Source organism: Lemur catta, chromosome 6 (assembly GCF_020740605.2).
Source record: "Lemur catta isolate mLemCat1 chromosome 6, mLemCat1.pri, whole genome shotgun sequence".
NCBI lineage: Eukaryota > Metazoa > Chordata > Mammalia > Primates > Lemuridae > Lemur > Lemur catta.
The window spans coordinates 46,844,059-46,859,757 of record NC_059133.1 but is presented as its reverse complement, the minus strand read 5'-3'; the positions used below and the strand labels follow the sequence as shown (position 1 = coordinate 46,859,757).

At 35.8% G+C, this 15,699-nt stretch overlaps 1 protein-coding gene across 5 annotated transcripts in view; it reads left to right on the top strand.

Moving 5' to 3' along the window:
* Nucleotides 1-15,699, top strand: part of MSRB3 (methionine sulfoxide reductase B3) — a 226,249-nt gene that overhangs the window by 58,688 nt on the left and 151,862 nt on the right. For all 5 annotated transcript variants that reach the window (XM_045553428.1, XM_045553427.1, XM_045553432.1 and 2 more), the window contains one exon: nucleotides 12,462-12,490. In XM_045553428.1, coding sequence (XP_045409384.1) covers nucleotides 12,462-12,490 — 29 coding nt within the window. The remainder of the gene's footprint in view (nucleotides 1-12,461; nucleotides 12,491-15,699) is intronic.

Genomic DNA, 15,699 nt, shown 5'->3' with positions numbered 1-15,699 from the left:
TAGACCAAACTTAACAAAAACTACATCCCAGGCTTAAGTCAGCTCAGTCTCTGATTAGAGTAAGGTGGTCTTCTGTCTCCCTTCCCCAGTCTAGCTGCCTATCAGAGAATAGGATGAACCCTCTCTGGAAGAAGACTACATCTTCCATAGTGTAATTTTTCATACAGACTGTCTGGCATTCATACAAAAATTGCCAGGCACACCAAAGTAAAGGATCAAGGGAAATAAATTGAGAACCATCTCTCTAGATGGCCCAGATATCCAGATATTTAAGTTAACAGGCAAACTCTAAAATAACTGTGATTAATATATCCAAGAAAATAGATGACAAGATGGAGAATTTCATCAGAGAACTAGAATCTATTGTAAAGAATAAAATAGTTTTAGGGCTGAAAAATGCAATAACTGAAATTATGAACAAAAAAGATGAATTTAGTGGCATATTAGACAAACAAGAAGGTAGCATTAATGAACTAAAAAACAGGGCAGTAGAAAATATCCCGACTGAAACTAAGAGATAAAATATATATATATATATATGTATATATATATAGAAAATGTAAGAAATATGTTGCACAGTTTTAGGTATAACGTTATGTATAATTAGAGCTACAGAAAGAAAAGGAAAAGATAATGGAAAAGAAGCAATATTTGAAGAGGTAATTGCCAAGAATTTTCCCAAACTGAGAAAAAATATCAAGCCACAGAATAAAAAAGTGCTACAAATCTGAAACAGGATGAATACAAAGAAAACCATATCTAGGCATAACTTAGCAAAAGTGCTGAAAATCAAAGGCAAGGAGAAAAATCTTAAAACCATCCCCATAAATGAACTTGAAAAACAAAAAAATATAGAACTGATTAAATAAGTTTAAGATACTGATCTTCAAAAAGACCAATAAAGTTGACCGTTTCTGTCAAGTGTAATAAAGAAAGGGAGGAAGAAAAGAACAAAGTTCAAAAACTAGGAATGAGACTAGGATAAAACCAAAGATATGGAAAAATTAATTTAATGTAAGGAATGGAATATAATATCAAATTATTTTTGAGGGCCAAAATCCCTCTTGCTCCATCTGTCTACTCACATCTGCAGTAGATACTTTATGCACTGCCTTCTTTTCTAAGTTGTTGCATCTTCTTTCTTTTCTCTTTTATCCCCAAGTGACTGGTAATGGCGATGACGTGGCCACAGGGAGTTTAGACTGCTCAAGCCTCCTATGTACTTACCTTCTCTTGGCCTCCACTTTAGGCACCATTTCAAATTTTCTCCCTCCTCATAACTACCTTCCACTTTACTGTAGTGTTCATACGGTCCTATTCTCAGAAACCTGGAGGTAATTCATGAATGATGGCGCACCAAGGTCAGCAGATTTGTATTTATTTCCAAACAGACTCATTTTATTAACTGTGTATCATGTTTGAACTGGGGATATTTTAAAGCAACCATTGATTGAGGGCTTACTGGGCTTACCAGAAAATTATCTCCTTTATTCTTTATAATTTAAATGGAAAATCAAAGCTTATAAAGGGTATATAATTTACTCAAGTAATGCTGGCAGTAAGAAATGGAGCTGGGACACAGATTCAGGTCTGTTTGGCCCCTAAGGCACCCTTCCCCAGCTCCTATATTGTGGTATAATATTTCCCCGTATTTAGGCTGATTCTTCTTTTTGCTGAGCAATTCACCATCTGGTAGCTATCACACTCTGGTGTTAATTGGTGCTAATTTTCTGATGATGGCCAATGACTATACTTGGATTTTAAAGTGGAGAAAGCTATGATTAAGGTGTAATACATGTGAAGTTAAAGTCACAAATTTCCCTATAATACTGTGTGTGACTTTGAATAAGCTACTTAACCTCTATGAGCTTTAATTTCCTCATTTGTAAGATGAGGATAATACCCATATTGCAAGAACTTTTGAGAGGATTAAGTAAATAATGTTGAAGTGCTTTGTATGTTAAAAAAGCCACAACACTATAAATGTGAAGCATTGATGCTAAAACAGTGTGAGGACAGGTATAAATAGCAGCTTTCAGACAAAACTTCAGCAGCCAAAGGGAGGCATGCCATTTATTTAGAATAGATAATAGTAATGAATTAGATAAGTGCTACTTTAAATTTCTGGGAAGTTTTCTCTGTTTTCTTGGTGGTTCATATTCTGGTGGTTATTGCAAATTGGTGTTGATGATAACTAGTAGTAATTTTCCGCAGGGAGTGGGATGGTGAGGACAGTGATTTTACTCATCCAGCCTAAAGAGAGATCTAGAGAAACCCAGGAGGCAATAGATAACTGATAGTTCTAATCTCTCACAAATTGGCCAGCCTATATCTGGAGCAATCTGTGGTTCACTATGAGACCCTCACTTTAGAAGGTTTATAGATATAATGCACCACGTTCAGAGAGGAGCAACTGATAGTTGGGAGACTCAAAACCATGTTACTTGGGAGAGATGATTGAAGAGAACTGAAAATACTTAGCTTAAGGAGAAGAGTCTTGGAGCTGTCAGGGTCTACTTCAGTAGTTTGCAAATCTAGCTTTCCAGTAAAACCACAAATTCCAAGCCTCTCCCCACAGAGTTCTGATTTACTAAGATTGTAGTGGAGTCCAGAATCGGTTTTTGTTTTTTAAAGCTCCTCCATGATACTTGCTTGGTTACCATGAGTCTAGATGAAGTTGAGGAAGACCTGCCTTAGGATGATGTCAATAGTCATGTAGCAAACACTATGTACAACAGGTGGTGAGAGCTGAGATTTATCAACTGTCTGAATGTGAGATTGGTGAACTAAAGATTAATGTTACGTGAAAGACCTAGCTTAGGAGGAAAGATGATGAATTTACTTTTGGAAGCCTGATGGATTTGAGGTTTTAATGTAAAATTTCAGGTATATCAGTGTTCCCCAAAGTGTGTTCCAGTGAATATTTGTTTCATCAGAATATTAAACCTGCATAATGCTAGTGCCAGGACATGTTAGTATGTATTCTTTGGGAAAAAAAGAGTGCCATGGACTAGGGATAGAAAAGAAGTATTGCTTACTGGGAAACACTGAATTAAAATAAATCAAATGGTTGGCTTATCATAAAACTCATGGAGCCTACACTATACTAATGTTCATGTGCTCCAGGAATAGAATATAATATGTAGCATTTTCAAAATTTTTTGACTGCAGAATATTTTCTCGTTTGAGGAACATGTTGTGAGGCACATGTTCCTATAACACACATGGGAAGTGCTAAAGTAGACAAGGAAGATATTTAAGCTTAGTACAAAGCACCAAAGTTAGATGTACAGATAATCATGGAAGAGATGACCAAGGCTATGAAATGCTGCAGAGACTCAGGGGAATAAGAACCAGTCATTTGGTTTGACAACATTAGAAAACAACTTCAGTAGAAGTAGTAGTGAAAGTAAGATTGTGAAGGTGTTAGGATACAATCTTGTGTTTTCAAACCACAAGCTGAAATGGAGATAATGTGGTAAAATATTTAAAATTGGAATTATCCCAGACAATATGTTCATGATAGGTAAGCCATTATAGTTAAGGTAGCAGTGGCGATGCTAACTCCTTATGATGGAAGGGAAAACAGACTCAAGGAAAAATTTTAAGTTTTTTATAAACTGAAGAAAGGTGTAAAGAGATGCATTTAAGGTGCTAGAAATGAGGGAAGGATCTAAAGAACAGGTAGAATAAGCTTTAGAAAAGAAGGTTAATTTTTATTCTCTAAGGGATAGATAATAGAGAATTGTTTACATTAATAATTGTCCATCTGTGAGCTGAGTTTTCAATATTCAGTTTTTGGATTAGCTAGTTTCTTTGCTTGTGTACAAGTGTCACTATGCTTACCATAGAATAGGAGTTCAATACATGGCAGCTTTTATATTAATGTTGCTGTTGTTTTCGCTATTTGAACATTTTACTGCTTTTTACCACCACCAATGAGTAGACAAAGGAAAGGAGAGTCAATTAATGTTAAACCAGATAACTATTTGGTTTATCAGTGCTGTATTTCATGATCATAAATTAGCTGGCTGTAGTCCATGATTCCTTCTGCCATTTATATTTTGTCTTTATTATCTTGCATTGTACTTGGAACAAACAACACTTTTGTTCATTCATGTCTTGATTTGTTTTTCAGTGGTCACCCTAGTTCCAATTTTTCTGCTCTAAGGAAAGTTGGCTTTATGCTGCTGGAGATTTGCACATTTTACTTCTATGTACTCACTTAAGTATATAGTGTTAATGGCAGTCGCATGACTCATAGTCTGCCTAAGTATAAATTAACTCCAGTACCTCTGTGGTATGCCCTCTTTGAGATTGCTCTGGAAGACCACCCAGAAGTCGGAATTTACGCAGATTGCAAAGACCCATTCAACTTTAGAAACCAAACAGCACTGATTGACCAATTACACCTGCATCCTTCAGTATGCACCAACTACCCATTTGCTCTTGATTGAGGTTCAAATTGTTGATCTTAAACTATAAAGGGCTTTATGGGCTGAATTATGGCTACTTTAAACAAGACCTCTTCCTTCAAATAGAGTGCTTTGCACATAGTGAGCACTCCATAAATGCTCTTGACTGAGTATGACTTAACGAATGTTTGGACTTCCCAGTGAACTTCTTTTCAGAGTTTCCAGGTTGAGGGACAGTTTCTTGATAGGGAATCTTTGCCTTTCATATTAGTTGGGCTTGGGGGTTTAATAGAGTGTAATTTTACTGACCACATGAAATTTATCTTTCTAGTGATAAATCACTTTAGGTGGTCTTCTGTCCAGTCTGAGTAATTCATAGAATCTAAGGTTTTATAATTTGATTCATGTGCCTAGAGACAACAGCTGTAAAATAAAATAATAGTTTTAATAAATTCACCAAGAAAGTAGCAAATGTATTAATTTTTTTTTGCCCTGGGACTGGGTCTTTTCTAATGGATTTTCACTTGTTTGGTGCTTAGTTCAAGGCTTGCCACAAAGATAACTTTATAATGGTGATGCTTAAGAACTTTTCAATGTGGAAGTTCATACAGTGTAAATGAACATTTTTCAATTCCCTATTGTGCAAAAAGTTTGGAAATTCCTAATGCAAACAAATTGTGGTGATTAGAAAGATGGGATGCTGTTATTTTAAATAAGAGGTTTTCTTTGTTTTAAAGGAATGCTATGGGGTCAGTGATTCTCAGGATTATCTAGAGAACTTAAAAGATTTCCAAACTCTTTAATCTGTGCTTTTCCAAAGTTTAATGTAATTCAGGTAATCATACATCTAGAATCATTGATTTGGCCCTTGGGAACCAGTAATTGAGTACTGATTTTTTTTTTGTCCCCAAATTAGGTCAAGAAACAATTTATACCACCTCTTTTCAAGGAAGTTATATACTAATCTATTATAAAGTAGGCTTTTGGTATCTTTATGATTAAAAAAACCCAAGAAATTTGTATTAATCTGAGATCCTTTGTGGGCCCATTCAGCTTGAAGTTTTCTTATTGGTCCTATTAGCTCACAAGAATAAATCAGGAATTATTAATAGCGATAAAGGGAGGTGGCAAATGACTCCAAAGCAACAAAACTTACTGTTCCTTCATTTTTCCCTCATTTACTAAATAAAGGTACTATTCATTAACCACCCAGTTACTTGAGCAAAAACCTAGGAGTTATCCTTAATTATTCTTTCCCTCACGCCCTGTATCTAACCTACCAAGGTATCTTTTTGCTCCGTGCACCTTCAAAACATATTCTGAATCTGACTTCTCACCATATCGATTCCTGCTGTGCTAGTCTAAGCCTCCATGATCTTTATCATCTTTGACCTGAACTACTGAGTCTCTCTTCTTTGGCTTTTTAAAAAATAGACTTTATTTTTTATTACAGTTGTATATTTACAAAAAAATTGAAGGGATAGTTCAGGGAGTTCCCAGGTACTCTCTCACCTAGTTTCCCCTATTATTAACATCTTACATTAGTATGATATATTTGTTACAATTTATAAGCTAATATCAATATATTATTGTTAACTAAGGTCTGTACTTTATTCAGATTTCCTTAGTTTTTACCCCATGTCACTTTTCTGTTCCAGGTTCCTATCTAGGGTACCATATTACATTTAGTCATACTGTCTGCTTAGGCTTCTCTTGGCTGTGACAGTTTCTTAGGCTTTTCTTGTTTTCGATGACCTTGGCAGTTTCAGGAGAAATGGTCAGATATTTTGCAGGATGCCCCTCTATTGGGATTTGTCTGGTGTTTTTCTCATAATGAGACTGGGGTAATGGATTTTTGGGACGAAATCACAGAGATAAAGTACTATTTTCATTACATCATTTCAAGGGTACGTACTAACAACATGCCATCACTTTTGATATTGACCTTGATCACATTAGTATTTGTTGGGTTTCTCCACTGTAAGCTTACCTTTTTCCACTTCTTTCCCTACTATACTCTTTGGAAGGAAGTCTCTACATACAGCACACACATAAAGAGTAGAGATTTATGCTCCCCTTCCTTGAGGACAGAGTATCTACATAAATTATTTGGAATTCTTCTGCAAGGGAGAGTTGTCTTCTTTCTCTCATTTATTTACTTAATCATTTATTTATATCAGTATTGACTCTGGATATTTATTTTATACTTTGGGTTATAATCTAATACTACTTCATTTACTTTGTTGCTCATATTGCTCTAGGTTTGGCCATTAGGAGCTCTTTCCCTTTGGCTCCTGTGTCCCTTTAATATAGCCCCATCAATGTAGTGTGTGTGTTTCTGTTTTGTTTTGTTTTTGGGCACTTCCTTACATTCTGACACCACTTCATGCTTCAGGCTCATCTTGTGCATGTCCTGTCACAGTACTAGAATCAGCCATTTCTCCAAGGAGCCTCGTTCTTTTTATTAGCAAATAGTATCAGAAACCATGATCTGGTTGCCAGGTGGGCTCTCTGCTTTGGCTTTTGTCTCACTGTAGTTCATTCTTCACATACCAGAGTAAAGATTTAAATGAGATTATAATTTGTTCTTTAAAACCTATGATGAGTTATCTTGTATCTTTCAAAGTCACACTGCTTACAATGGCTTTTAAACTTGTAATCTGCCCTTACCTACTCCTGTGAATTCATTTCGTACTAATCTCTCTCTCATTCACTTCTTTCTGGACAGACTGGCCTTTTTTTCTCACCCTCCTTTCTTTTTTTTCCCTTTTCTTCTTCTCGATCTCCTCCCTTCCCCCCCTTCCTTAATCTTAACCCTAAAAGTTTTAACTGATTATTAACTAATGATTTTTAATGTAATCTTGTCTGCATAATATTTGTCTTACTAAAAGGCATAATTTAATGATTAATTTTATGACTTATAGTTATCATTATGAATATTAAATTGTATTTTAAAACAATGGAGCAGGTAGGCTCTAATGAGCTATGTAGGACTCTCCTGCCCCTCTCCTACAGAGTTCTGTAGAGTATAGAAGATGCTCCTCTTATGTCTTCTCATCTGCATTGATATTTTCAGGGGCCAGCAAAGTGTCTAGAGCACTAGTCAACTCTGTATTTCTCTTGTTTGAGTTTCTTTTACAGTCTCTAAACTTTTAGAATCTGCCAATAATTGTGTCTAGAACTAAATTTCTGATTACAATGTAGGGCAGAAATGGAAATTTGCAGGGAAAATAAGAAAATAAATATCATGTGTAAAACTGATGTAATAAATTTTGCTAACCTCCTAAGTCTGCCTCACCCCCTGGAGAGCACATGACAAGCGTGTACACAGCACCAATCTTGAAGACCAGGCCTAAATAATAATAATAATAACAACAACAACAATATCACAAAGTGACATGAAGAGACAAAGAGATCCCTTATGGCATGCTGCTGGTGGTCTCTAGTAATTCACAAAAGCAGCTACCCAATGGCCAAAATGCAGGTAAAGCACTTTGGCAGAATATAGCTGAAAATAGAGTGATGAAGAATAGGGAAGTGAAACATGCTTTGTACCTAAAATGGGTTAAAATGCATAAGAACTGTGTATGTTTTGTCTGATTTACAGATAATTTTTACGTTTTTGGCTTTTATTGGAGGTTTGAGGTTGCTGTCTAGCATAGTATACTACTGAAAATAAGCACATAAGAAATGTGTTTGGAATGAATGAATGAACAGCCTTCTTTGCCTTTCTTATATAATCTGTGTTATGTATGTATTCTTTATTTTTATACATGTCACTTACTTGTTCCCATCTGTATTTTCTTAATATTTTTCCAAGAGGACTTAGGAATAGAACTGATCACAGTCCATAGTCTGATAGAGGAGTACTTTGTGTCTCTGTGGGTGTATGTAAAATTTCATAGAAATCTGAATTAACTAACTTACACCATAGGACCAATTTTCCCTGCCCCCAAAACTAACAGTTTTAACTTCTGTTATCATGTTTTAATTATTAATAGAGTAGCTGTGTTCTTTTGAATGGTCAGCACTGTGTCTGAAAATTCTGAATATTTTTTTTAACTAATAATACCCAGGGTCACTAATTGGTTTGTGAAGATGTTTCCACTGCACTTTGTGTGTATATTTTACATATTGACCAGCTATCTCTGAAGAAGAAAAGATGGTCTGAGGAAAAAAAGTTTTCTGACATGATTTTTTATATCTCAAAATAAGTATTTTATAGAGATTTTGGTCATTATATCTTGTTTTTGGCCTTCAGTTATTATAATTCACACTCATTTGTTCCTGTATTAATAATTCCTACCACACCTTTTTGATAACTCTTAAGTGCCAGGTGTGGCACTCAGTGTTGGGAATGTGAAGATGTGGGGGGGCCAGGCTGCACCTCCCTGAGCCTGGTGTCGGCGTCCCACAGCGTGGGGAGTGCTGTGCTGGTCCCACCGTGGAGAAACAGGGGTGAGGGTGGGAGGGAGCTAGGAGCTTGCGAGGTGAGTGGGCAGGCAGGATGCTGACAGATTGAGGTGAGTCTCGTTAGTTGAGAAATAATAGGGCAATAGTTCAATTTGGTAGGAGCCAAGGATACAAAGTGTGGATGGGGCTGGAGCGCTGGATCATGGAGGGTCCCTTATACACCATGCAGAGGATTGTGAACTTAATGTCTTCAGGTCAATAGCTTTCAAATGTTTTTGTTCATTACTCATAGTAAGGCGTGTGTTTTTACATGATGACTTATTACTAGGCCTGGCCCTAATGTTTGCAGGGCCTGGGGCAAGAGGACAAATGAGAGCATATATACAATATAGCTAAATATTTAAAAGTTACAAATCAAGGCAACAAACTGTTAGGAAAGGGTACACCAACCTACCTTGACAAATATACCTTATAATGAAAAATGAAAACTGTGTGTAAAACCATTGATGCCAAATAACAGAAGAGTGCAAATTTAAAATTAATTTTGTGTTTCATCAAAAGACTATTAATTTACCCAAGGAAATGCCAGGGCAATGACAACTGGGCCAAGTGGGAGGAGAAGAGAGGAAGGCTCACTCAGCCTTCCAATGGCTGTGGAATCCGTAAATTAAACACCTTCTTTCTCTTCATTGGGACAGTGGCGCTTTCATTTCTGCCAGGGACTCTGTCCACCAATCCATTTCCCCTTATTTACCCCCAGCAGCCAGGCATTGAGTTCCAGGGCCATCTAGTCCGTGCCGATCCAGTCCAAGGCCCCCCTTCTTCCCCCAGGTACTCCCCATCCTCCACCCTTGCAGGAAGGTTTGCATTTAGAACTCTGAGCAGGAATCCACATGAGGACTAGTGAGAGCAGCTTGCTCTTGCCCTCTTTGTCCCATCTTCCTTGCACACCTCCAGGGGCTGAAGGGGCTCTGTAGCCCTTAGGTCCAGGCTGCCTCCTTCAATTAACAGCCTGTGACCAGCCCTTGGACTGGAGGCACACACACACTAGTAGCACTGTCAGACATGAGGAAGGGGCTCACATAGGCCAGAAAAGTGGCTCAGGGACATTTGGGTGGAGAATAGTGGGGACCCTGGTACTCATTAGTGGATCTGAAGGGAGAGAGGATACTGGTTATGAGGTAACTAAGCCAAAGATAGGCCTCAGGACGGTAATAGTGAGGATAGAGTGGAGGGGAAGTATTAATGGAATCAATAAATCTTGATGATTAATGAGATATTGGGGTACAGAAGAAATCTGGAATAATGCCAGTGATTTCTGATGTATGGCATTTGACAGTATGACATTCAGGTCGTATTGTTTGTTAGTTGGATATATGGGTTAGGAGGTAGTTAAATGTTTCCTAATGCATGGTTGCTGAGAGAATGATTTGATTTCTAATCATTTGAATGGTTTGTTAAAATGCAAATGTCTAGGTCCCATCTACTGAATCAGAATCACTGGGTGGTGTCCGGAAATCTGCATGTTAGCAAGCTCCTGAGGTGACTTAGAAACACTTCCAGACCCTAGAGAGTGGGAAGAATGTTGTAAGTGGAATGAGGATTGAACTCGGGGGCTTACCAACACTCAAGGGACAGGAGGAGGAAGGGAAGTAATAAGCAAATGCTGGAAATAAGTGGGCTGTATGTCCAGTGAAGGGGAGAGGTTTAGTAAAGTAAAGAATGTAACAGAGTTTTTGCATTTAACATTAGGAAGCTTCCAATAAACCTTAGCAAGGGCAGTGGCAGTGGTTTAAGTGGTGAATATGTTGGGAGATGAGGAAAGGAAGATGTATGATATAGGTTGTAATCTGTCCTTTCAGTGAACTTAACTGTAAAACCAAAAGAAAGAGGGATAACAAAGCAAGGCACAGATTTGAAGGAGGGCTTTTTAAAAAAATTTGGAGCACTTATATGCTGAAGGGAGGAGGAACCTATGGGGAGCCAGATGTTAAAGATACGGCAGAGAAAAGGAGTAATTGATATAGCCTGGTTTCAGGGGAATGAGAGATGCATTTTAGGACCCAGGTGGAAGGAAGAACAGAAGAAAGAACACCTGTGGTTGGTATAAAGCTGAGAAGGAGAGAGGATATGTGCAGATGCAGAAACTTCCCTTAACAGACATTTGGACACCAGCTCCAGGCACTATTTGGGTGCTGTGGCCTCAGAGGTTAAGGAGGTATGGCTGTAGTCTAACAGGGGAGATAGATGAGGAACCCAGTAGGATAACGTGTGGTAATTGTCATTAGAGTTGTGCTCAGGGAAGGTGGAAACACAGAGGAGGGTATGAGGTAAGGCTTTCCAGAATCAGAGGGAAAAACGTGCAAATGGGTTGGAACATGAAATTGGAGGCAGGGACATGTACAAGAAGGATTGAGATGAGGACTGTGGTGGGGCCGGGGTTTGGGGAAAACGTGGGCCTGGGTTACAGTGGTGCTTGTTGATAACCATGGGTGCAATAATATGTACACACACACACACACACACACACACACACACACACACACACACACAAAGAGAGAGAGAGACACAATTATTGACTTTATTAAAACATCAGGTGAAACTTTATTTGGGAGTACTTGAGAAAATGAATTTTTATAACCAAGGAAGCTGCTATTTGTTTATCCTTCCCCCTCCCCCTTTGATGACTTTTCTTGAAGCTAATTTAGGTAAAGAAAGCCACCGCTTCCAAAAGTGCTTTGGTACCCTGGCATAATTTCAAAGAAATCTTCTTTCCCACTTAGTTAACTACATTTCCCCAGGAAAAAAAAAAATCTTCTCTGTCAATGTAACATCCTTTAACAGGACTCCTGCTGGTCGGTTCTTGTATCTTGCTGTGGCAGCTGTGAGCATATATACTATTGATTGTTAATGTGTGATATAAATCCAACTGGAGCATGCCCACTAATTGGTTTGAGAGCTAGATATAGACAATGCTGTCTTATAGTAGCTTGTGTAGATAGGCCTAGTCATAGGGTTAATTCTGCTTGACAGCACATCAGCAGCATCTTGAGAGTAATTACTCAACAGAAGTTTTCCCACAGCTGAACTGAGAGCTTCAAAGGCTTCTGAATTTATAACCAGTATTAACCTATATCTGAAACATAATGTTCCCACAAGAGCTCAGATTTTTTTCTCATTCTTATTAAATGTATGAGGTTACTAGGTTCATTTGCTGTGTACTAAGAACTTAGTGAAAAATTACTTAGTGTTGAATAATTTAGAATCTTTAATAATGAAGATAATTATAAATTTGGTTTTGTATTGCTTTATTATATTACTGAAACAAGTTAATCTGTAAAGATCAGGTGCTTTTTGAAAACATAATTTATTCTCTTTCTCTCAAAAATAAGTTTAAATAGTTAATATCTTTTCCATACTTTGTTATCTGTACTGATATGTGCATGTTTAGGGGGCCTAGGCCAATGCATACTTTTAAAATGGTTAAAATAAATATTTATTTACATTTCAGAAAGCTATTTTACTTCTTGACCAATATGCTGAAATCTATAACTATTACAGCCCCTCCCCCATAAAATAACTGTTCTTTTACAAACAGTTTTTATATTGTAAAAAATTTCTTTCACTTTGCAGGTCAGAAACCAAATTTGATTCCAGTTCAGGTATGTTTACATTAATAATGCTATTCTGAGTATATTTTATTTACATTATTCTCTGAGGAGTAATTCATCAGATCAAGAACCATTTTGATTTTAAACAGACTGGCTAGTCTCTTTTCAAAACATTAGTCTCACCTGAAAGGCAGTCTATTGACTGCTTCAAATCATAACTTGAGATGTTCACTTTGGGATTCTGCATAGTTCTGCAATAAGCATTAAATGCCCTACATATGCAGAGTTTCATTTGAAAAGCAGAAATGGGGTTGTACATACTTATTGCTCAAAATAGAATATAATTTTCTCAGTGGATAAAGCATCCTGAAGAATTTGAAGATTCTCTGCAAGTGATTTGTCATCAAATGTGGGAGATGGATGCATTTAATCCAGCAAACTATAAAGAGTTCCAGCCAATAGAAATAGAAATTTGTCTGTGACTTATTTATTTTTTAAAAAAATTTTTTATTGAGGGGGTGACAGAAAATTAAGGTCACTTTAAGTCATTATTTTGTATCTATTAAGACAAAATTTACATTCTCACAGTGGCATATCAGCCTCAATAGGTGTTTTCTTCTCATTAAGTATGAATGTAGCCATATAATCCTCAGGTTTGACTATGTCCTTATATCACTTGCTGAGATTTATGCACTTTAGAGTTTCTGGTGGTGTTTACAATTAAAGTACAAAAATTGCCTGATGTTTGGTGCAAAGGAATTGGGCTCTTTGGTGGACTGTTAATAGATAAATAAATACTAATTTTTAATTCCAGGGGAAGATAATTTACAGAAAAATATGTAACTTGAGTTTAAAAGTGACATTTTTACTCTGGTTTGAGTTTCACTGTATTTCAACTTAAAAAATGTTTATACTTGTTATGGTTACAAAGGAACAAGTGCTATATATTATTTTTGATAGTGATGTTAAGGAGCCAACACAATTTTTCTTCTTCATTAGCTCTGTCTTTCTTTTATTGTCTAGCTTTATTAATTTAGTGAGAAGTCTAATTTATGAAGTCTGCACCTTTAGTTAACAAATTCATTTAATTTGAGAACCAAGACTCCAGTAATCTTTCCATTTTGTGTGTTCTGGGGCTTCTGAATCATTTATGCCAGTTATAGTATAAGATAAACATTTTTGGTTAACAGCACTGACTACATGGAGACTAAAGGTGGGATGGCATTATATCAACTCTTTAACTCTTTTATTACACTTGATCTTAGCCAAAAGGCTGAGAAGCAATTGACACTTTTATTGATTCACAGGTGACTCAAAATAAGGTGAAAAGTCTTTTTCATTTTTAATAGTTAAAAATCTTTATGTATAATAAAAATAAATGAATAAAATTAGAGAATTAATTTTTACATAAGTCATGTCTTTTTTTTTTTTTTACCTCTGCCAGTCACCAAATATTTATTAAGAATGCATCTTATTTTGATCTGATATAATTCCCTAAACATCAAGTCAGAAACTGGTTTTAGGTACAGGATCTGGAATATAGCTTTTAAAAATGAAAAAGTCTACTAGGTTCATTTTGAAGGTAAAATCTGGAAATAGTGTACAAAGCTGAAATATTAGGCAGCTATTGTCAAACTCAGATAATTTATGTCAAATTTTCAAATCCAAATTAAAGTGTGCTGCTAAATTCCTGCACTGAAGGTTAGTATTTATCATGAAAATAGTTATAACATCTGTACAGGCACACATCTTTCACTCTTGTAACCAAAGATTTTGTCCATGACTCTTATTTTTTTCAAGTCCTAATTTTTTTAAAAATGTCTATCAAGGACAACATCTGCATGTCTTTGGAAACTACAAAGTTCTCTACTCTGAAAGTCTTATGGGATATACTGATTAAAAGTTTATTTATTCTTTTAATTTTTAACTTAAATATGTTGTGGAAAGAATTCAGATGGTTTCAAATTAAGAAATAGGTAATTATTTTTTCTTATAAGCTCTTTTTGCTTATTGAATGAAGGAATCATGACAAAGGAAGCTAGAAATTTATTCTTTGGCACTCTGTATCATGCAAATTTTGGTTAGAAATAAGGTAACATATTGGAGCAATTAAACGTATGACTTTAATAGGTTCAAATTCTCTATTGTTCATCAAATACAGAAAGTAAACTAGCTCTGTTTAATGTTGTATATAGCTGTGACAAAGTAAGATTTTTAAATGAAGGAAGTTGCCAATCTTACTAAGAAAAAAAAATCTTAAAAAATAAATGCTGTGGTTAATGACTAGCCATAAAGGAAAGGATTTCAAAGTCAAATTATACATATATATGTGTGTGTGTGTGTGTGTGTGTGTGTGTGTGTGTGTGTGTGTGTGTGTGTATGTTTACATATATATTTGTCTGTGTGTGTGTGTGTATATATATATATATATGTATATATATATATATATATATACACACACACACACAAATTTTTTTTTAAAGAAAGTACCCAACTTATGCACAGCTTACTGCACAACATTTGTATTTTGTATAAATGAGTTTTAGGTTGTGGAGTGAGATTCAGGAGGGAGGAAGGAAAGTTTTCAATGCCACCACATGTTAAAAATTTTCAGTTGTTGACTATTTACCAAATGATTAACCTAGAAACAGATTTGATTTTTTTCTTATCAGAATTGTATCATTTTTTTCTATAAAAGCAAATTCACAGCCTCCCTGTGTTTTTTTAAAGTTAAAAATTTTATGAAAAATTTCAATCCTATATGAAAATAGAGAATACAATATGATGAGTATCCACCTAATCATTTAAATTTTATTATTGTTAATAATCTGCCGTATTTTTTCACTTTTCTGTTTTTACTTGAACTATTTTAAAGTAAAATGTATTTCATGTGATTTTTAAAATCTGAAAGTTATAGATTGTCTTGACTTATTAAAAGGGGTCAATTAATTTTTTGAGGTTTTCATCTATCTTAGAAATTTGGGTCACAGACAGATTATTATGTAAAAGATCATGGCATTTCCATCTCCACATTCAGTTAAAGACCCTTTGAAAGTTCTGCTTATGGTGAATTGTGTGGTTAAGAAAACTTTCAACCAGTAGGCAGAGGCGCTGAATTAATTCTGATCTGAGAACCCCAGGAAAGTTCTGTCATCAAGATTAATTTGGTTAAAACTTTAGCTGCCGTTTAGCTGTGGTCTCTATGTACTGAGTTATATACTGATTACAAAACTTTTCTGTTGATTTATAACTCAATCACC